The sequence below is a fragment of the Carcharhinus amblyrhynchos genome, chromosome 16 (genome assembly GCF_965287045.1).
Source record: "Carcharhinus amblyrhynchos chromosome 16, sCarAmb.v2.hapA, whole genome shotgun sequence".
NCBI classification, from domain to species: domain Eukaryota; kingdom Metazoa; phylum Chordata; class Chondrichthyes; order Carcharhiniformes; family Carcharhinidae; genus Carcharhinus; species Carcharhinus amblyrhynchos.
Window position 1 is genome coordinate 43,057,567 of NC_137339.1, and position 24,142 is coordinate 43,081,708.

The 24,142-nt window shown below is 40.3% G+C and overlaps 1 protein-coding gene across 1 annotated transcript in view; it reads right to left on the reverse strand.

The window, feature by feature from the left end:
• Positions 1–1,672: 1,672 nt before the first annotated feature.
• The window catches only part of vstm2la (V-set and transmembrane domain containing 2 like a), a 71,329-nt gene continuing 48,859 nt past the window's right edge, over positions 1,673–24,142 (reverse strand). The window contains exons 3-4 of the mRNA XM_080204451.1: positions 19,800–19,850; positions 1,673–5,143 (exon numbers count right to left, since the gene is read on the reverse strand). Of these exons, the coding sequence (XP_080060577.1) occupies positions 4,772–5,143; positions 19,800–19,850 (423 nt within the window). The 3' untranslated portion in view covers positions 1,673–4,771. The remainder of the gene's footprint in view (positions 5,144–19,799; positions 19,851–24,142) is intronic.

Consider the following 24,142-nt stretch of genomic DNA (forward strand, 5'->3'; position numbering starts at 1 on the left):
CTGTTTTTGTTTCAGATTCCAGCATCCATCATTATTTGCTTTTAGCTGTATCTCCTCATTGGTCAAACTACAGAAGAGTAAGTAGCTGCTGAGGAGGTTTACTTAAGCTGAAAATATTTCATGAATATTCAATAGGTAATTTTTTTGAAGAATATTTTTTGCGCAATCTCTTGGCTGTTTACATTGCTGACATCTTCAGAACAGCAGCCAAAGGTTATATGGCCTATGTTTGTCCTGGGAGAAAAGGAGGCAAAGAAAGTGTTTGCCCCACAGCAGTGTTCTATCTTTGAGCTAACCTGGGTCTGTAGGGATCACAATGCCATGTTTAATACCCACTACCTTCAGGCAACAGGAAAATGGACGCCCATCAAAAGAAAACGTAAATAGATGCAATAAGACTACAGCTCGCTCTTTCACTACCATCCTCACCCACCACCCCACATTCAGATCCCAATCAAGGAATTTCCAGCAACCTTTCCTAACCTTTGAGCTCAGAGAATAATGTATTTTCTGTTGGCAAAGTCCAGGAAACTTAGTCCTTATATCAACTTAATATTTTGATCTGATTTATTATTGTCACATATATTAATATACAGTGAAAAATATTGGTTCTTGCATGCTATACAAAGTGTACTGTTCATGGAGAAGGACAGAGTGAAGAATGTAGTGTTACAGTCATAGCTAGGGTGTAGAGAAAGATCAACTTAATGGTTCATCTGTTGAAGTTGGTGAGAGTTGTTGCAGACATGCCAAATTTCCTTAGTCTCCTGAGAAAGCAGAGACATTGATGGGCGTCTGCATGGAGGGACCAGGACAGGTTGTTGATGATCTGGACACCTAAAACCTTGAAGGGCTCTCCACCATTTCTACTTTTTGCTTTTTGTTTGATTAACATGGATGAAAAGTAAATATTAGTTTCACAGAAGAAGATTATTGTGATGATTTTCTAACACCTTAGAATATTTGAAATAAATGAGGCATTCATGCTTATAATATGAAAATGTTTATATTTTTGTTTCTGGCATTAATTAATAATTTAGTTATGATATGTAATAGAAAAATGCATATTAGGTTTAGTAGCAATAAAGCAACAAAATATTTATACTTTCTATAGGTGTCTATAATATAGAAGGTCAGGTTGTGCAATGTTGCTGAATGAGGATTCTAGTCACCATGGCTCGGACAACACATGGCACCGTAGCTTCGGTTGGCTATGTTTAGTCTTTGTTTTAATTTTGGAAGGTGTTTCAACATTTGAAGTTGTTCTGCAAACCCTTTGACTGCTACTCCCAGAATATCCCAGTAAATTCCAAAACCCTCAGCATTATAGGGACTAATATATGGAACTTTGGCTTAAAACATGGTAGTCTGAAGTGCACAGCGAAGTTTGTGATAGCGAGAGCGAGCGCAGTGCAAAATAACAATGCGAATGCGGTGATTTAAAAACTAGAAGCACAATTTAATTCTGAGACCAACACGGTGACAAGTGCAGAGCACAGTACGGTGAAAGACATGCTCAATATGAATAACTTGAATAGTTATGGGTAAGTGAACAGTAAAAAGATTCTTGTTGGAGTTTTTTTTGCAACAAATGTACCAAATTAACAATAATAGTAAGCAGAAGGACATGAAAAAAAAGTGCAAACAAGGAAACAAACTCGACAATATTAAATCCATTTTTTTCGTGTTTATTAAATCACATTCAGCAAAATCATTTTACAGAGGGCCTCTGCTACAAATGACCAAAAATAAAATCCAGTAATTAAAAGCTGCAGCAGCTGTAGCTCTGTTATGTTTCCGTAGCTACTTTATCACTATAGAAACACTTAAAGTATGATTTGTGTGCAATGACCCACTCCTTTCTGGATATTCTTTTCTTTCTCTCGCATAAATAGTTTTCAGCTGTACAGACGCAAAGGACTGCAGGTGCTGCCAAACTTACTGAGCACTTCCAGCAATTTCTGCTTTTATTTCAGCTGTGTAGACTGGCAGCTGTTCACAGCTTGGACAGACAGTTCCGAATGATCCATTAAATGGGCTTTAGAGCCCAGAGCATCAGCCTACTTCACTGCTCATTAAATGGGTTCCAAAGAGCAAAGTGGCACCATTTGTAATATATGTCAATACTTTACATGACAATTTATTGGTCACACTCAAGGCTGGAAGCCATTTGCCGTCTTGCTTAGTCCATATTTCTGGTAGGGTAACGGTACTGATGCAGATTTGTCAACGCATATGTGATTACGTTCAGAGATGGCAAGGGCACTGCATGTCTGCAGGCATAATAGACATACTGTTTGTTTACTGGCTAAAGGACAAAGCTAATTCTTGTTTGGCCCCTGTCAGGGAAAATGGGATCCAGAAAAATTGGCACAGTCTAAAATGCATTATGTCATTCTCAGTGCTGAAATTATGTTCTTTTTAATTGATTTAATGACGGTTGTTCACATACGATTTTTTTTAAAAACTTGCAGATAAACAATGTTACTTTAATTTTTCACATAAATATTTCAAAGTTGCACAGTTAATTGAAACAGAAACGATAGAGAAAAATCACAAATGGAAGCTCTATTTACAGCAAAGCGTTCTATGGCAGGGTACCAGATGTGTCCTGTTTGACTCGTCAAAGCAGTGAGCCTTGGCAAACCCATGACATATCCGAGGGTGCCATCTAATCAGTGATCTAGGTTTCCTGGAAGGTCTGGCCCATTAACCATTGATAGACATGTATTTTATCAAGATGACTGGTTAATCAGAGAGGGTAAAAACAAGTTACTTTTCATTACTGCTGATGGACCTTACATAGACACTCTGGGCGCATTAACAATGTATGACACATACACAGTTCAGTTGCTGACTTGTCCCAGTTATTGGAGATAAAAAGGAGTGGTTTATGCTAATAATTTTAAACTTTATCTTGTAAAATCTATCAAAATAGTTTGTATTTTAGCTGAATTACAGTTGAGCAAATCCAGATGTCGAAATGTTTTCATGTTATACTCAGCCATGTTCATTTTTTCATTCTTAAATAATATATTCATTTTGAACTAATATTTCTAAGGACCAAATTCACAAATAGGGCTTCATAATACTTGGTTAGTACAGAGGGGGTCAACCAATATTGTCTCCCGCAGTTTGGTTTTTTTTAGATGAGATTGTGACATTTTACTAAAATTTTCTGAATGAAGTTGAAATAAGGATAAATTTTTAATCAGATAAAAGATATTGAATGAAGATGGGTTAGGGAAAGTCAAGTATTGATTTTCAATTATGTTGTGATAGGGACATGTGAGTTGGGATTAAAAATTGAAATGGGCTCAAGATGTTTGATGGGATTAGGGAGGATTTATTTGGATAAAAGGAGATTGGCATATTTCATAGTACGCGGTTGAAGTTGTGAAATGAAATAATGCATGGCTGTAAAATGTGATAGAGATGGCATGAAACAATTGACATTTGGATTAAATAGAATTTAGTAGAAGTATTAAACAAAACAGGGATTGAAATTGTTAGATCGGAGCAGGGTGAGGATATTAAGTGAAATGACCTTGGGATCTTCAGATGAAATTAGAAAGGATAGTTACTTGAAACATTTTTGGGATTATTAAAGATATAGGAAGGTATGAAGAAGAGGTAGAGTCAGAACTCGACCTCTTAAAGGGGAATGTATGGTTGTAATGGTTGGCTGAGATGGAGTTAAAGATTTTAGGTGAGAATGAAGTTGAAGATGGATAATGAAATTGCAACCTTTCAAGTGAAGACAGGCTTAGGACTTTAGTTCAGTTGAGGTTACTTTTAATATGGTAACAATGACGTTGGGGGTTGTTAATGATAGGACTAGATTTTTTTTTACTTGTTCATGTGATGTGGACATTACTGGCTGGGCCAGCATTTATTGCCCATCCCTAATTGCTCTTAAACTTGGACCATTTCAGAGTGCATTTAAGAGGCAATCATTGTTGTGAATTTGGAGTCACATTTAGGCCAGACCCAGAGACGATGGCAGATTTCCTTCCCTAAAGGACATTAGTGAACCAAATAGGTTTTAACGGCTATTATGATCATAATTAGATCTTTAATTTCAGATTTTTATTGAATTAAAATCTCACCATCTGCCATGGTGAGTTTCAACCCAGGTCCATGAGATGTGCCCTGGGTCTCTAGATTACTAGTCTAGTGACAATAACACCAAGCCTGCTGTCTTTCCCTAATTGGTAGATAAAGGTAAGGTTGCGGTTTATCAGGTAATATGGAGTTTCAATTATTGGAAGAGCTTTGAAATTGTTAGAAATTGGATTAGGGTTTGGGATGCCAGGTGAAGATGAAGTTTCAGTTATTAAATAAAAATGGGTAATGAAAGACTTTTTATTAATGTTGCAGAGATGGGTAATTCTACTGCACATTAAAAATAAAAACTAAAGACATCTATGTCATTATTCTACACTATGTAAGGCTGCATTGTATCGTTCTGATAAATGTACAGTAAAAATATTGATCAGAGCTTGTTTCTACTGAATTAATAGGTAGATAGGGATGTTTTTTTAACAGGACACTGAACACGCATCAACATCAGGTAGATGTAACGAAATCAACATTTTACTCCCAATAAACATATATATCAAATAAAGAAAATAGTTAAAAAGCTGGGTTGCCCCCTTTAAATTATAATTTGAGAGGTTTTCTTTTGCCAAAATATTCCCACAAAGAAGCTGGTCATGCACTCCTCCTTGACAATTTACAAACACTTGACTCTCCACAACAGCTCATTCGATTAGACACAATGGATACGATCAGCATCATGAGACAGATCATTCTGTTCACAGTCAGTATCCAGAGCTTGTTCATTCATGATTTGGACAGTTTGAGGGCTGTTGGAAAAAGATGAGGATTTAGCAATATGATTTGTGTGAGACTCCATTTCACTTCCTGGCACCTTGGTGTCCTGCATGTGTGCAGCAGCTTCATGTAGCAGCATCTCGTGATCCTGCTTAGGCTTGACCCTCAGGTAAGCTTTCACTTTGTGATGCCTGGGTTTGCCTTCACTGTAATCAGTCACTCTGCATTCATAAGTGCCTTCATCTGAAGTTTTTATGGTGGACAACCGCAGTTTGTGCGAGATATTGCTTCCAACCACCTTCACAGCCTAGATGGAATGGAAAATACAAACATTGGTTTGATGAAGGGCTTAGCAAAAAATAAGTGAGAAATAAAATGATTTCCTTTTAAGAGCAACAGGATAATACATGTTTTGGTTATCTTTCCCAGGCATCACACTGTGCTATTTGAAAGTGGTTTAATTTGATTCAAATAAATTCACATTAACACTTATAATTTTAGTTTTGATGACAAATTGTATTGATTCATCGGGGATTTTTACAAAGGAAAGTTTTAATGAAATCAGCATCCCAAATGATTCTTTTTTAACTCGTTCAGTTACGGAGACAACTGTTATGTGAGTAGGTGCTGAATTGTCCGGCAGTTCAAACTCCTTACAGTGTAGACCGCGAAATGATATGTGAAGATTAGAATAAAATCTTTCCATGCAGTTTCTTTGGATGCTATTTGCATGGAGATATTAACTCACTTATTTTAAATGTGATAATATGCCTATTTAATTTGAGGTCAATTTCATGTATGTTTGTTGAGGATTTATATAGAACCATAGAATCCTTACAGTGCAGAAAGAGGCCATTTGGCCCATCGTGTCTGCACCAACCACTATCCCCATAACCCTATTTACTTACCCTACTAACCACTATATGTAGATAACTCTTTAAAGTTTATTTTGTTAGTGTCACAAGTAGGCCTACATTAATATTGCACTGAAGTTACTATGAAAATCCCCTAGTCGCCACACTCCGGCGCCTGTTCGGGTACATTGAGAGAGAATTTAGCACGGCCAATGCACCAAACCAGCACGTCTTTGGACTGTGGGAGGACACTGGAACACCCTGAGAAAACTCACACAGCCACAGAGAGAACGTAGAAACTCCACAGAGAAGCTGCAAATCGAACTTGGTTGGGTCCCTGGGGCTGTGAGGCAGCAATGCTAACTACTATATCACCACTGCCACATTCACATGGTATAATTTCTAACTTTGATCATTAGTAAACTGAATTTTAAAAAATCACTAAGATTAAAGCATTGGTAAGTTGACAACACTGCATCATGAAAACGTATCATGTGCTCTTCTGCACAAAGCAAGGACATTATATTTGCATCACCATGCCCATTCCTTCTGCAAACATTGCACAATGTAGCCCATTACAAGGTCAACCTACCCAGTTAGTCTCCTTTGTTCAACTATCTTAAATTTGTACTTTAGAGACCTGAGTATAATTTCTTGGCTGACCATTCATTACAGTACCGAGTCTGACCTCCAAGGTGGGCATATGTAACAGATCCCAAGACACTATTTGAAAGATAAGCAGGAGAGCTGTCCCCAGTGTCCAGGCTAATAATTGCCATTCACCTAAAACCACTGAAAGGTTTATCTGATTGCCTGCCATGTTACATAGTGACTGCATCTGAAAAGTGCTTAGTTCAATTTAGAACACATTCGGGCACCCTGAGGTCATGTAAGGCATCATTACAATATAAATCTTTAGTACTCCTCTTTCAAGTGTAATTAAGCTGAACTCCATGATGTTCATCCATTCCTGTTTAACCTCCCATCTGCAGAAAGCATTTTTTTCCACTTGAAGTTCTAGTTACGAGAGTCACTATGTGTCCTGTGAATGAATTGATTAGCTGTATCTACTTACCCTCATCTACAATCTTATTTATTTTCTTGTATTTGCCTGCTGCTTTCCTTCACATTGGTACGCTATCACAAACCATTTACTATCTCCATACAGCTTGTGTTCTCACTCATTCTGAAAAAAAATCACTAACAAAGTACAGATTTTAAAAATGATATTCTTCAAGGAGAATCTGATGATTGAATTCAAGTGCCTTAATTATATCTGACATTGTTTTAGCTTCTGCCAAGGTCACAACAAGGAGCCTTCCAATATCTGATTTGTGCCTCAATGTTTATAAGATTAGAACCTCTTTAAAATGTTCCCAGTATCTACACAGTTGTGATAAAGCTCTGACCTTAAGCAAGCACCACAGTTCAGAGGTAATAAAAAATACAATGAACCAAGTAAACAAATCAATGTGAACTTACCCTAAACTCATTAGTTTCTCAGCAAAATCAATTTAAATGCATTGTCTGTCGCCAGTAAAATTAATTCACTGTGTTCAATCTCAGCTAGCAGAGATTAAATCCAAGTTCCTAATGTGGTAGATGCTGTGAAGTGATCAGAGATTTTAAGGATCTTGCCTGTTGATAGTGAGTTTCATGTTGTCTTTTTTTATTATCGGCCAATCCAATTCTGGTGTGCTGGAGGATTAAAATGCAATGAAAAGCAAGAAAAGTGTTTTGCTGCATTTCCACTGTCAACAGAAAGTCCACTGACATGAAATAAATGATTCATTTAAAAACTAAGAAGGTTTTTGTAAAGTTAATAAAAAAATCAGGAAAAGTTGTTTTTGGTTTTATAGATATTACAGGCTGGATTATACACCTCCACACCAGCAGGTTTGAAGACTGGGATCATACATTAAATTCGGTGAGTAGCCTGCCTGCATATCCCTGCCTCAGGGTCTAGCTGCCCACGTGTCTTTGACTCTGTCTAAACTTCCCGCTGCCTTGGCAGAGCAGCCAGCATAATGAGGTACCCCACGCACCCCGGACATTCTCTCTTTCACCTTCTTCCATCGGGAAAAAGATACAAAAGTCTGAGTTCACATACCAACCAACTCTTCCCTGCTGCCTTCAGACTTTTGAATGGACCTACCTTGCATTAAGTTGATCTTTCTTTATACCCTGCCTATGACTGTAACACTATATTCTGCACTCTCTTCTTTCCTTCTCTATGAACAGTATGCTATGTCTAGCGTGCAAGAAACAATACTTTTCACTGTATACTAATACATGTGACAATAATAAATCAAATCAAATCAAATGATGAATAGAGACATATAAGTGGACGAGTGATGCCCACAAGGCCTTCCAAACCACTGGATCACAGTGATGGGAAAGGCCCATGTCAAACAGCTACCAGCAAGTTTCTCTGTGCATCCTGGTTGTGGGTGGGGTGGGGAACCATCCTTAATGCCCTCCTGGGCCTTTGACTGGCCGGCAACGCTGAGTCAGGACCTCCTGTTCCAGAAGGGCAATAGACCTACCTCCAGCCTGTTTATTGCCAATTGGCAAAGCAGCTGGGGTTCCCTTTGATAGACTCCCCTCAGTGGGCACTACTCTCCATCACAACATTTAGTTGGGGAGGTAGGGAATTGCACACCATCTATAATTCAGTCCTACATAAAATGCATCTTGCTTTTGTTAAGAGGCATATCTTTTAAAAATCGATTAAACTCATCTTAATATTAGCCTGAAATTCAGACCCTCATCAGCTTCCTAAGACTCAAGAATGGTTGCTAAATTTTCATTGAAGCATAGCCCTTCTTGTAAGAAATCTTCATTTGTCAGGAAATATTAGTATAGAATGAGAACCACAGACAAGCCGGTCTGTCAGTATCAGTCAAAACGGTGGTTGAGCTTATTTACAAGCTTTAGAGTGGATAAAAACCTTTGTAAGCTCAGTTACGCAAGACTTGTCATTATCATTAATATACTTAGGGAGGTTAGCTTGGAGTATTTTATATGGGTTCTTAATATTGAGGTTTTTGTATGTGATTTTTAGATGTTCAGGGAATAGCCTGGGATCCGCAGACATTGAATGGCAATTGCATTTGTCCATTTCAGGACACAAACACACAGTGACATGCCCAATTATGCTAATGTTCATAGTTCTGAGCCCAAAAGACGAAAAGGATGTAGGGGCATTGAAGAGAGTGCTGGAATGATTTTTCAAAGGTTTTAGGAAGACAGCTGTGCAAACTCCCTGGGTGACTATCTATCTGGATTTTGCACATTTAGCCCATGTCTATATGGGTTTCCTCCAAGTTCTTCAGTTTCCTCCCACAGTTCAAAGATGTGCAGATTGAATGGATTGACCATGCTAAATTGCTCTTTAGTGCCCATGATGTGCAAGTTAGGTGGAATTAGCCATGGTTAATGTGTGGGGTTATGGGAATGGGGTGGAGTAGAGGGTGTGGATAAGACTCTGTTGGAGAGTCAGTGCCGACTTGAGTGGCTGAATGGACTCCTTCTGTGTTGTTGGCATCCTATTCAATGATGTATAGAGGTCATAACAAGTCTGAAGACCGGTTGGGGTTCTTTAGTTTCGAAAATAGAAGGTCGAGCAGTAATTATGAAACGGTTTCTAAATGAAGGTGTTTCCACTTGTGGGGGAACTTGAAAATAAGGGTGAACCCAGGAGAAGTGTCCAATTGTGAAACTGCTATCACAAGGACTGGCTGAAGCAAAGAATAGTTGCTTAACAAGTATATGAGGGAGGAAGGAGTAGATGAATGTACTGATCTTGTAGATGAAGTGAGGTGAAAGGAGGCTTGTGCGGAGCATAAACACCATCATAGACCAGTGCAACTAAATCCTTATTTTATGTGCTGTAAATTTTATGTAATGCTACAAAATACTGTATTTAACACACAATATTTACTGGGCCAGGAGTTTCCACTTTAATGGAGTTTTGATGTGTTTTCAATGTGTTGGGGGCTATGAGGTTACATTCATTATCACACATTGATGACTTCTGGCAGGCTCCAGCTCCCATTGCTTGTTTCAGCAAGTGCATTAATTCATATCATGGAGGGTGGATGACTCTGGGGCCAACTGAATATAGGACCAGTGCTTTTCGTCCCTAACATTTTAAATTCACGAAAGCAGGCAGCTAGGTCAATCTCTCCACAAAAATGAATATCTTTCCTCTATCTGACTGTGGCTACAGCAACATGCTTGATATTGCTACGGCACAAGTGGCGATCAGTGTATCAGCAGCACATCCTTTTTCATTTGCATGCCCTTGGATACACACTGGAGAGCTTGTGTATGCCACAGCCCCCTCTCCTCAGGATGTGGCAGGCAACCAAAGGCCTCGATCTGTTGGATTTATGCCAGAGTGTCTGTTTGAAGTCAACAAAACATTCAGGAAGATTTAAGGCTGAAGGGAATTATTTTCACTAGGGTTTTCGATGCTGACAAAATCCTGGTCACCCTCCAATACGACCAGCATAAACCTCTAGCCGTTAACACCTTGATTTTAAAATTCTCATCCTTGCTTTTAAATCTCTCCATGACTGCTCCTCTCCCTATCTCTACAGTCTAGCAGCCCTGCAACCTCGCAAGAACTCTGCACTCCTCCTATCTGTCTCCTTTTGCATAGCTGATTTCCATTGTCCTGTTATTAGTGACCACGTCTTCCTCCTGAGCCCTAATCTCTGACACAATCACTAAACTCACTCTCTCTCCTTCACAATATAATCAGAACTGTTCTAATATGTCCTTATGTAATGCAGTATCAAATTCTGTCTGAAAACATCCCTGTTGAATGCCTTCGGACATTTTCTTATGTTTAAGGCATTCATTATGTGCAATTTGCTGTTGTTATATTAAATATACTTTGAGGTTATCTCCTATTCTCTGCATGATACATTGGTGTGATGATGCTTCACAATAGGGTTGAACCTTGGCCTGAGTATTTAACACCAAACCTGGAGTTATGGTGTAACACTATAATTCACAGACTGTTCACGGACCAAATTGGAGCTGTTATGATGCGAAAAGGCATTGTGTAATAAAGGTATATCCACAGTTAAAAGAATTAGAGAATGATTTATAATTCACATGCCTCATTAAGTCTTTCACATTTCAATTGATTTAAAGGAATTTTGTAATTTCTGATCTATTTGATTTCTTGCATCTGTCACACTTGATAATAAATTAGGTCTGAAAATGCTCCATGGTGTATTGTATTGACCATTTCATTAATATGGTAAAGACTTCTGATACGTCTTGTAAAAAAATAATTACAGAGACTCTTTTCATTTTGCTTTTTCAATAAGTGACAAGGTTTTAATTATAAAGCTGGCATTAATTTTAAAACAACGTACCATATTTAACCCTGCCTTTTTTTGGGATGATTTTCAGTTTCCCTTCTCCTTAATTTGTGGAATTCTAGGACAACTGTGATTTAAAATCAGAATAAACCCAACTAAAACATTTCCTTTCTGACAACCTGTGAGAGATTTTACAAACGCAGCACTCATCATAAAAATGATAGAATCCAACAATTGCCTGGTGTGGAGGTGCTGCACTTATTGACCACTAGATGGTAGTAAGATATCACTATCAGAGCAACCAGTTAAATCTATTTCATATTTGATAGGATCGCAGTCCCTTTTACGACAAATCCTGCTGCTGAACGCGTTTGTGGAGATATATCACGGGCATCAGTACATGCAGTGTTTTGGGTTAGCTTCAACCTAGAAGACTAAATGGTCTAAGTGGACGAGTGGACTATCCAGAATATTTAACTCAAATGCCTGGAAAATTGTTCCCACCAGTTTTTGAGTGTGAGCCGAGCATCAAGAATTGCTGTGCCTGAACTGATGGGTGAGAGAACCAGGCGATATTAGTTCTCTTGAGTCATTGGGAGCTGGCCAGTGCATGTGGCTAGTGGCTGTACTCCAAGAAACAGTTCATTGGACGAAAGGTGTGCAAAAGAGACTAGTGCTGGGTCTGGTGTGTGTGTGTGTGTGTGTGTGTGTGTGTGTGTACATACTATTAATGTGGAGCTAGAGTGAACAGTTCTACTACTTCTGACTCCACAGTCTCCATTTCTGATTAGACTGCTGGATAACTATTGACTGTGCACAGCCCAAGCTCTCACAGGTCTTTGGCTGATAGTGGAGCAGATTCTAGGGACAGGTGCAGACCACTTCCTTACATTGTTAAATAGGGCCGGCAATGTTTTCAGCTTGCAGTCCCTGGGATGGTCACTGCTATATGCAGGACACAATACCTCTACATGCAATTTTGGACTCTTCCACCTGCTTTCTTTTCCCCCCAAAGATACACAGAGCAATCCAATTTCTCGGCTAAAATGCTTTTGTTTTGGCTGCCCAGCCTTGTTTACTTTGTAATTTGTACTATATATGGAAGCAAAAACAGAAATTGCAGAGGTTTGGTAGCAATCTTTTCATCTTCATTGGATACAGGAGTAGTACCAGAGTACCAGGGCAGTGGCACAGTACTTGGCACTGCTGCGTCACAGCAGCAAGAACCCGGGTTTGATATGTGGAGTTTGTACTTCTCTCCGTGTCTGCGTGGGTTTCCTCCCACAGTCTGAAAGATGTACTGGTTAGGTGCATTGACCCAAAAAGACGCTGAGTGTGGCAACTAGGGGAATTTCAGAGTAACTTTGTTGAAGTGTTAATGCAAGCCTTACTTGTGACTAATGAATATATTTTAAAAACTGGAACTGTCCAAGAAAGAGAAGAGGAAAATGACAGGCAGTCAGCATATCATAGATAAGTGGAAAATTACTGGAAATCTTTAAAGTAACAGGACAAGTGGATAAAGTGATTAAGCAGACATATGGTATGCTTGCCTTTATTAGCCAAGCTCAGAGTTTAAGAGCAAGGAGGTTATGCTGGAACTATATAAAATGTTGGTTAGATCATAGCTAGAGTCTTGTGTGCTGTTCTGGAATCCACATTATAGGAGGGACGTGATAGCACTGGAAAGGATGCAGAGGAGAATTACCAGGATGTTGCTTGGGCTGAAGAGTTTTAGTTTATGAAGGGACATTGGATAGACTGGGGTTGTTTTTCTTGAAACAGTAAAGACTGAGGGGGGACATGATTGAGATGTATAAAATTATGAGGGGCATAGATAGAGTAGACAGGAAGAAACTTTTCCCCTTGGTGGAGAGATCAATGACCAGGGCGTATATACTTAAGGTAAGGGGCAGGAGATTTAGTGGGGATGTAAGAAAAAAAAAGGGCAATGGGTGTCTGGAACTCACTGCCTGAAAGGGTGGTGAAGTCAGAGACCCTCATAATATTTAAGAAATATTTAGGTGTGCATTTGTGATGCCAAGGCAAACGAGGCTACAAATGCTGGAAAATGGGAGTAGAATAGTTAAGTGGTTGTTTTTGATCATCACAGAAGTGATTTGCCAAAGAGCCTCTTTTGGGCGGTGGACTTCCATGACTCTCTTATCAGGGAAAAAACAAACTTTAATGTGAAAATCATAGAATCCATTTTACAGAAGGAGGCCATTCAACCCATCAAGTTTTTTGACCACAATCTCACCCAAGCCCTAATCCCATAATCCCACACATTTATCCTGCTAATCCCCCTGACACTAGGGTCAAGTTAGTCTGGACCATCAACCTAACTTGCACATCTTTGGACTGTGGGATGGAACTGAAGCACCTGAAGGAAACCCATGCAGACACGGGGAGAATGTGCAAACTTCACACAGACAGTGATCCGAGGCCAGAATTGAACCTGGATCCCTGGCGCTGTAAGGCAGCAGGGCTAACCACTGTGCCACCGGGCTATTGGAAGACCTGGATTAATCAAAAAGAGCAGAATGGACTGTTTAAGGCAAATCATGACTCACTAATATGATTGAATTATTTAAGATATCAGAGAATGTTATTCAACATAATGCAGGAGATAAACGTTGTAGGTATGGATTTTCAGAAGGCATTGGAATCTCCTAAAAAGAAAATGAAAATCTATGGAATTAAGAGAAAAGACACTCGGGAAAATTTTGAGGATTTCATAGAGTAGCAGTAACTTAAAACATAGAAGTCAACTGGTTGTGCCTGAATATGAATTGTCTCAGTGACAGGAAGCCAAGGATGTACCTTTCTCAGGCTGAGAAATGGTTTACAATGATGTTTCCCAAGAATCATACTTGGGTCCATTAGCCTTAATTTTTACTGATGCCCTGGAGTTGGGTGTAGGAAGCAGCATGATTACAAAACTTGGCAACACAATATATGGTGATGAAGATTGCTGTAGACTTCAGGATGATAGAATGGTGAAATGAGAAGTTTGTGTATTGAATGGCGGGGCAGGCTCGAAGGGCTAGATGGCCTACTCCTGCTCCTATTTCTTATGTTCTTATGTTCTTATTATGTTATGTAAGTAGAACTCAATGCAGGGATAGAGTGATGCACTTTGGGGTGGACTAAAATGGAAAAATGATATATTATAAATGGCTCAGTTTTGAAGAGCAAGTAAATTCCTTTGAGTCCACACACAATTAGTTAAAGGTGGCAAGTCAAGTTGATGAGCTGGTTAAAAAAAGCACTCAGGTTACTTGGGTTGATAAATAGAGAAATGGAATACAAAGGTGAAAATATCAGACCAAAATGGTGCAAGCTACTGACTTAGTCTTAGCTTGAGTACTGTGGACAATTCCAGGCAGCACACTTCAGGAAGGACGTTGAAAGGGTACGGAGGTGGTGAAGGGCTTCAGTTATGAGGATAGAGTGGAAAAGTTAGGATTTTTCTCATGGAAGAGAAAAAGTTACGAGGTGACTAACTGATATTTTCAAGATGATTGGGGATCTTGAGAGATTAGATAGAGAAGAAATGTTGACAGCTGAGTCAATAAGCAGGCCATTGATTGAAAGAATTTGGCAAAAAATCCAGGTTTGGGGGGTAGACTTTTTTCCACTCAGAAATTTGTTGTGATTGGAAATGTTGAATTATCTGAAAAAATGGTCAGAAATTGATTCCAATAATAATTTAAATAGGGAGTTTAACATGTATTATGGATGAGGAACTTAAAGGGTAAATACACAGAGCTATGGAGATAGGGTGGGGGAGTGGGCCCAGGTAAGGTGCTCTTTGGATTGTTAGTGCAGACTCAGTGGGTCAAATAGCCTCCTACCACACCATAGGGATTCTATGATTCCAGAGTTTTAGACAAAAACATGGAGAGTGCATCTGAATAAACTGCGATAGCATAAGTGTAACTGGTAATCTGATCCCCTTTTATGCTGCAAGTTTTGGTGACTCTATGAGATCTGCAAACAAACTCAATGTGCCTTTTTACTGCCGAAAGCATTTGGACTTATCATCATCTTTTTGTTGACTTGCATTTCAAAGCCTAGAATAGAAAAACATGCTTCACTTCAATATTGCTGAAGACACAAAATTTATTCTCTAATGCCAATCCAGGCTCGATTCTTTTTTTTTAATCACTTCATTGTCTGTGCACATCACTGCCGGTCCAGCATTTATTGCCTATCCCTAACTGCCCTTCAACTGAGTTGCTAGCTGGGCCACTTTCAGAGGGCATTTTTTAAAGAATCAACCACATTGCTGTAAGCTTCGAGTTACATGTATACCAGACTGGGTAAGGGTGGCAGATTTCCTTCTCCTAAAGGACATTAGTGAGCCAGATGGGTTTTTAGGACAATTGACAACAGTTTTTCAATCATCATTAGACTTTTAATTCCAGATTGTATTGAATTGAAATTTCACCATCTGCCATGGTGGGATTCGAAACAGGATCCCCAAAGCATTACTTAATCCCACCACACCCTTGCCTTCCCATAGAGTAGAGCGCTCTGGTACACTTAGGATGCGACAATGATGTGTGTAGGTTAGCAGCAGTGTCTTATTCCTAGATATTCAATGAAATGAAAACCAGCATTCACTTTTCAGGCATAAAAGGCATAGAATCAGAATAAAGGCAGCATAGGATTTAAATGCAAGTTGGAATGGATCACTGTGGGACGAGAGAATTCAGAGTACACAGGGCTTGCTGTTCATGACATCATCCACAGTGGTGGTGGGGGTTGGGGGGTGGGGGGAGTATGGTATATGTGTCATGCTGCGGCAAGAGTAAGCCTGTGATTAAACTCCCAGAAGTACCAATGTCTGGGCCAATGTCAGACAGGCTTCGCTGTGTTCTGAGATACGCCTGGTGACAGAACAGCAGGAACAGGGAAGCAGGTACTTTGAGTCAGTCTTAACAGACTACAGCAGCTTGTACCCACAGAGAGACAGGAGCCCACGACACCACCTACTACCTGGAATGGAAAACTCAATTAACATTCACGAGGACTGAAGAAACAAGGGGGTTTGACCATGTAGAAATCTATTTGCATCAAGTCATCTTCAAAAAGGTAATAGCTGCCCACATTATGATTAAAACTGATTTTTGCCTCAATGCACAGAGTTTATATCTTGCATATACAATGATATAACATTATGCTAATGGATTTTCTCTCCCAGCAGCAGCTGCAGACTGTAGCACTCCTATCCCCACAGGAACACCACCAGCTGCAGCTACTGCAGACACAGCAGTCTCACTCGCTCGGTCTTCTGTTGTGAAGTTCACCTAGGATTAACCCCCTGTTGGCCTCTCTAGGCACACTGGGGTTGGGGAGGATGAATGGGATCACGCGACTCAGATTGGTATCTGACCATAAGTGGCCGTGAAGAGATGGTGAGCAAAAGAAGGGTTGGAGGGGGAAAGAGGGGAGGGGAAAGCGGAAGGTCCATCAATCTGGGTTACTGATTGTTGCTTACAGAAAGGGCAATGCAGGAGGACACTCCATCATCTTCTTAATGAGAAGCGAGTGAACAAGCTGTAGGGGCAGAGTTATTCAGAAATAGTGTGGGAGAAAAAGGAAGTGATTCAAGTTTTCAGTTGTTAAAATGTTTTTTTTCTCAAGTTTCCTGTTAGAATTACAAAATGTTACTGGTACTCCCACCACCTCTCTCCCCTTCCTCCACTCCAAGGTTTGGCAATTGTATTGGAGGATGGTTCATTTCAGTTCACAGTATGCAGACTATGAAATTAACTTGCAATAACAGACAATAGGCCTGGATTTCTATTATGCTATTGAGACTTTGCAGAGCTTCCAAACTGGCAGGTGTGACTCAGATAAGAAAGTCCCACAGATTGGGTGGCATGATGGCACAATGGTTAGCACTGCTACATCACAGTGCCAAGGGCCCAGGTTCAATCCCCGGCTTTGGGTTATTGTCGGGGTTTACACATTCTCCCTGTGCTGGCGTGAGTTTCCTCCAGACACTCTGGTTTCCTCCCACAGTGCAAAGATGTGCGGGTTAGGTGGATTGGCCATGCTAAATTGACCCTAGTGTCAAGGGGGTCTCACTAGGGTAAATGTATGGAGTTATGGGGATAGGGCCTGGGTGGGATTGTGGTTGGTGCAGACTCAAATGGGCCAAATGGCCTCCTTCTGCACTGTAGGGATTCTATGAGATTGAATTTTTACCAATCGGAAAAAGATGTAGACACGAGGAAACCTCGAATTCAGCAGGTCCATTGAACTCAGTGCCGATTTCAAACAGATTGTCTTTTGGCTGTTTTAAAGGCCTCAGGCCATATTGTGGGAGTCAAAAATTTATGGAGTAGACATAAATATCCTTGAAGGGCAGAGAAGATTCAGAATAACTGTTGTCATGTAGAGAGTTATTTTAATTCCAGATTATTACTGCCATGGTGTGACTCAAACTTGGGTCTCCAGAGCATTACCCAAGCCTGTGAATTACTCGTCCTATAACAATCCCATATAGTAGAGAGCTCTGGTACACAAATCCTCAGCCCTTTAAAAATGAGAAAAAAACGCTGCAGCTGTTGGTAAGGTTCCAAAAAACTCTGTTCAAAACAATTTCAAAAGCTGTTCATTGACATTTCCCTAAGGTTTCTTTATGAATACTTGGCTGATTTCCAAAATCATCTCAGCATAAGGGTTCTGAGTTCACAATTTGATTGATGGGTAAAGAGGCTGATTAAAGGATTAGATGTCTTTGATATGGAATATGAATAGAAATTTGTTTATATTTATGAGAGGTTAAACAGTTAAATCTTTTTTTTCCACATCAAAGTCCAATGTCTCCAATATCTCTTTACTGTTTTTAATTCCGTCTTCTTGCCACATGTTGATTATTTGTTCAGATGTTGTAGGCTTTCATGAATGAGAGTTTTTTTTTAAGCTATCAATTCTGTGCAGTAAAATTTATATAGAATTTTATTTTGTTTCATCTCCATATGGCTCCTAAGGTCTGCCCAGAATGGATATAGGGTGATTTGGAATGTGTTGGAATGGGGGGTGGGATGTGGCGACGGTATAAACAGCCTTGGAGGATGAGTGGAGAGTAGTGGTGGGGAACAGAAGGCTTAAAATCTTAAAAAAAAACACTGGGATAAAGTTTCAGAGAATCAAGGTGGGTCTTATAACCAGTCCACTTCGGCACTCAGCTGCCCCAAATCTGCTTCTGAGATGAGCGGGCCTGATTCTAGCCTGAATCTGCCTCCCCAATGCAAAGATTGCATTGTTTGTCAGCAATTTTTCTGAGGTGCGTGCAGTGAGCAGGGAGATTTCCTGACTCAAACTAACCACGTTAGTGGCAAAAAATCCAGGCCTGTGTGTCAGATATCCACTTTTCATTTTCCAAGAAAAATTACACATGGAGGTTGGGGGGGCGCCAGGAATCCACCTTTCCAGGGTTTTCACATGGATCACGGATTGTAGTCTACTGTGCAGCTGGCCAGATAGTCAGTTTGTTTGAAATTGATGACTGCTGACTCTACAGCCCCAGGATTATCTCTGACCCACTGATCTTTAGGATAGGGCAAGGATAGAAAGTGAGATCATGTTCCACTTTTCACATTGTCCTGTGTTGTAATAAACTAGTCATACTGATATGAGATTTAAATTTGAATGAAATTATTAGTTCTAGCAGTCACCATGATGAACATTGTTTTGCTGGACCTATGCTTGAGACTAACAGTCACTCGAAAGAGGATCGGGGTATTTATCCTGCAGTTCTTTGGCGGTTTGAGATCTAAGTTAATAGAATCATAGAAACCCTGCAGTGCAAAAGGAGGCCATTTGGCCCATCGAGTCTGCACCGACAACAATCCTACCCAAACCCTATCCCTGTGACCCCACTCAGTTACCCAGCTAAATCCACTATACATCCCATGACACTAAGGGTTAATTTAGCATTGCCAATCAACTTAACCTGCACATCTTTGAACTGTGGGAGGAAACTAAAGCACCCGACGAAAACGCACGCAGACATGAGGTGCAAACTTCACACAGATACCCAAGCCAGGAATTGAACCCAGGTCCCTGGAGCTGTGAGACAGCAGTGCTAACCTCTGTGCCACCGTGCCACCCATGGAGACAGAAGCACCCCTGATGATCCAAGTGTTATAGCTGTGGAGCCCATTTCAGCATATAAGTAGGGAATGTTATTCTAACTTGATTAACTGATGAAAGTTCGCTCAGTTGCGGGAGTGTACCAAATCAAACACACACTTCTCTGCTGGCGCCACACATCACTATGTAATAGAGACTTAAACCTGGTGTTGTGAGACTTCTTACTGTGCCACACATCACTAGCAGGCACACTCAACTTTCATCAGCTTTTTTTTTTATGTCCTCCCCATGAAGCAGAAGATTCCACCTCCACAGAATGTGCCATCTAATGTCAAGGTAAGAGAGCAACAGAAATCAAGTTAGAATAAGATTCCCTACTTAGATGCTGAAATGCACTCCACAGCAATAACACTTGGATCATCAGCTCACCTGTAACAACCGACTACAGTGAAAGCAGGAGATTGTGCAGCAAATTAGACTCATTTGTCAAATGTATATTTAATTGTTTATAGATGACTGCAAATGAAACTGGCTCCTAAAGTTCTTTACCGGACTGTTCTACATCCTTCTTGTAATGCAAACACCTGTAGCCTTTGACTATTACTGGAGAAATAACAAAACACAACAGGATTTATGAACAAGATTTGAAAAAACTCACACTTATTTTTGTTGCATCCTTCCTAGGCTCCTCATGAGTAGAAGCTTTCATCTGTTTTAAAAGAAAGAAAGACAAATGATATCAAGAAAGAGATAGACAGGGAGAAATAAACAGATGGAGAAATAACCAACTATACACTTCTAACACTGGTCAATGTTTTGAATAAAACTCTCAATCCCAAATAGGTGCAAAGCAATCTCGGGCACTCTCATTAAACAACAAGGCAGCTCACTAAAGTTCCTCTTAACTAGGAAGAAGCCAGTTGTGTAATTTAGTTATGTATTCAAAATAATGCATATGGCTTTATTCGTTTAAACATCCTGCAGGTTAGACAAATGAGAACAGATGGGTTACATTATGCTACACATTGGTACAATGTGATGATGTGTAAAGGTGTGAAAGAAAAGCTCATGCTGTTTATTAAATGTCACTGCAACCTCAAAGTGTGCACCCTTGAGATCTGCCTCATATATTGATAGGAATCAAAGCCTGTAATAATAATGAAGACTCAGACTTAAGGGAGCTGACCTTGTTTATCGTGTCAGAAATAACAGCAAAGTCCAACTTCACCGAGGATTGCCACTGTCACTGAACTTTTCACAATGTGGCAGATTTCTCCCCTGCTGATAGCTCCCTCCATTGTTAGTGTTGGAGGAATTTTAATATTAGCCCTGTTCCTGCATGTGACCCACTTGCAAGAAAATCCTATGTTTCAAACAATTCATTAATTTTGAAAAAGACCCTTGACTTAACATACGGTGCAAAAAACAAGACCACCCTGAAATTACCCTTAGCAAATGATCTTGGGGGGGAGAAAGAAGGCTTGATGTGTTATAGCACAGGCACAGTGAGAGCAGGATCAAGTGATTCTCAAAATGTCAGTGAAACTGGGAGCTATGTAGCACAGATGCAAGAAAAGTCAAAATGAGCTGAGGCATGAAACAAAGTAGTGAAACTTGGCAGCCTGTAATGCTAGCTTCCTGAATATGTTATCTAGTAATAAATTCTTGCTGAAAATAGCCTGCTAATGACTGTGTAGGCTCAGTTCAAATCAATAACCCTTTGATCTGTTTGGTGTCATCTTTCCCAAATGCCAAGCCCTACTTTCGTCTCATTACAAGATCAAACTGCTTCTTAGATCAGTCTTGTGCTCTGGCCTGCTCCTGATAACCATTGCCAACTCCTGACCATCAGGAGTTGCAAGTAGATATAATTTGTTACAAAGATAACCTGGCATCTGTCCTAAACCTCCCTTTTGCAACTCTAACTGTGTCCTCTTCTCTGACTGCCCTGCTACATTGGAATGGATTGCTGTGCTTACATTACACCACAACAGGATGACACTTGAAAACATATTTCACTGGTTGTAAAGCACTTTGGGATGTCCTGAGGTCATAGGGGGCACTATATCATTGTCAGTCTTATTTTCCTTTCTTTAGCCCTTTAATATCTATCAGCATTTCTTCCTGAAGGGGAAAAGTCATATTTATTATTTTTTTTCCTCATGGCTGCACTGACACCACTGAGGTGCTTCTGGGCTTGGCTGCTCTGTCTGTACTGTGGTGACAATACCTCAATAATCCAGATACTTCAAAACAAATGGACAGAAGATTGTGAGCATGTTACCCTGGAATTTGTTTTTTGCCCAACAGAACTCTCATACGCAAACGCTGAGAGGAAAATCTGACAGAATGAGCGTGATGAACCAGTCAACACCACTGGACTTTCAGATTTCCTTTTGACTCATTCTATATGGTCCACAGAATACACTATCCTTCTATTTTACCATTCATGTTCAATAACTTAGATCTGTCACTGATTGCTCTAGGCAGACACTCTGGCAAGCTCTCTTTGTATGAAATTGGTTGCCTCCTCTGAGTTCTGCCTTCCTTGATCCCTATTCTCAGTAAACTGCTCACTTGTCAACCTCCAACTCCAGCACCACCCCCTCCTCCCCCTTCCCGCCCCAGTTAAGTGACTTTGTATGTGGTTGCCTCTCCTCTGGCACTCTCCCCCCTGCTTTCAAAATTGTCATTATCACCTCACCCAAAACAAAAACATCCTTGTCACTCTGTCCTCACACGTTTCCATCCTAGTCCTAACCTTCCTTGCTTCTCTGAAGTCCTTGAACTTGTTGCCACCTTCTTTGGCTAACTTTGCCACAATTCCATGTTTGGACCTTTCTAATCAGCTTTCCATTCCTGCCCATTGCACTAGAATGACTCAAAGGTCATAACTACATCTACTTGGACTGCGACCATGTCTACCATCCTTCCATCATCATTCTCGACCTTTCACTTTACAAGTGAGATGATTAAATGTTCAGAAGGGTATGCTAATGAATTGGACCAGGTTATGCTAAAGATTTGAGTTGTGAATGGAACCAATATAGGCATCTTTGTCTTCATATCAAAGAGTAGGGAGATCTGTGTCTACACTAGTATCCAAATACAGGTTAAATTTTAATGTGATCATAGAGCCTGTGCTCAGCTAATATTTAACCACTTAAAAAATAAAGTTCACAATTTAAAATATCATTTTGTAACAAGTCCATTATTTTATAACTTGTAAAATTAGGGTGAAATCCATAGAATCCCCACAATGTTGAAGGAAGCCATTCAGCCTATTGAGTCTTCACTGACCCTCCAAAAGAGCACTCTAACAAGGCTCATACTCCCCACCCTAACCCTGCGCATTGATAATGCCTAATTCACCTAGCCTAATCATCATGGGACACTAAGGGACAATTTAACATAGCCAATCCACCTAACCTGCTCTTCTTTGGACTATGAGAGAAACCCAGAGCATCTGGAGGAAACTCACACAGACATGGGGAGAACATGCAAACTCCACACAGGCAGTCATCCAAGGCCGGAATCGACCCTGGGTCCCTCGTGCTGACATGCATCAGTGCTAACCACTATGCCATGGTTTAAGTCATGTAGATAAAATTCAAACTGTAACTAAAATAAATAGGATGTCAGCAAGGTTAAACCTGAAATATGAGGCCCAACATCCCCCACGTTAATACCACACTGTGCAAAACATTTCAGCACCTTCATTTATGGGCGATGCTTAGGTGAATTTTCCTAGATGAGTCAGAAAACTAACATCAATCTCAATTTTGGATTGGGAAATGTGAGGGAGTGGTGTCGTGCTGTTCCTGGAAGCAGACAGTTTGAGAAACTGCCTCCAAGAGACCAACTCAATTAAGGAGAGTCGGAGGCCCAATTAGAGAGCCACTCTAATGACCAATAGTAGCACCATTCTTTAGAGATCTCTTATGGTTACTGCTCTCAACCCCTCCACTGGATGGCTTGTGGCCAGAACCATCTTATGCTGATGTGCTGGAATGAACAAGAGGAGATACTAAGAGGTCACCCTCTAGTTCAATTCTGGGCTCTGGTCTGAGTGGAGGAACCTGGCTGTGTTGAGAAGATCACCACCATGGCAGCAACTGTCTCTCCAAATAATAATGCGCCTAATTGGCTGCTTGCCTCTGCTGGGCAGGCAGCATCTCCTGCAGACAACTCCATCAAAGTTGTTAAGATGCAGGAATGTGTAAGCATTGCATAGGTGTCTGGTGCTCTGATTTCCACTTTTGTTCCTGGTCCTGCTTCCTAACTCACTTCACTAGGATCGGGAAAATTCAGCCATTTGTAGCAATGTGAAGATGTGAAGGCAAAGCTACTTCGCACAGACACAGAATGTATAGCATGCAGCCTATCGAGCAAGTTTCTTTTCGTTTTTTAAGATTAGACCATTAGCTTAATGGCCCAGATTTTCCAGTCAATGGCGATGCTGGAGAGATTGCAATGGACTGCAAAGATCACTGAGTCTTGAGCTTTCTGTATCCTTCCAGGCTTCTGATCTGGGCTGCAGCAGCGATTCCTCAGCGCAAAAGACCAATGGGGAGAAATGGCAAAGAACAGGAGAGGACACTCCCCCTTTAAATACATCAGCTATTATATTCAAGTAAAAGCTGAGAAATCTCAAAGAGGTTCTGGGTGAGTGGGGAGTTGGTGGATGAGTGAGTAAGTGAATGAGTGAATGGGTGTAAGTGATTGAGTGGATGGGCATGTGAGTGATTGAATGAGTGAGTGGATAGGTGAGTGACTGATTGAGTGGATAGATATGTGATACCACTGTCCTGGCTGGAGACAATACACATCTCTTTAACCTGTGCTTAACCCTCTCTCTACTCACATTATCTGTACCTTTAAGACTTGATTAACTGTAAAGACTTGCATTCCAATTGAGTTTGTGTCTTTATATGCCCAGTTTGTGAACTGAACTCCCACTCACCTGATGAAGGGGCAACACTCTGAAAACTTGTGGCTTGT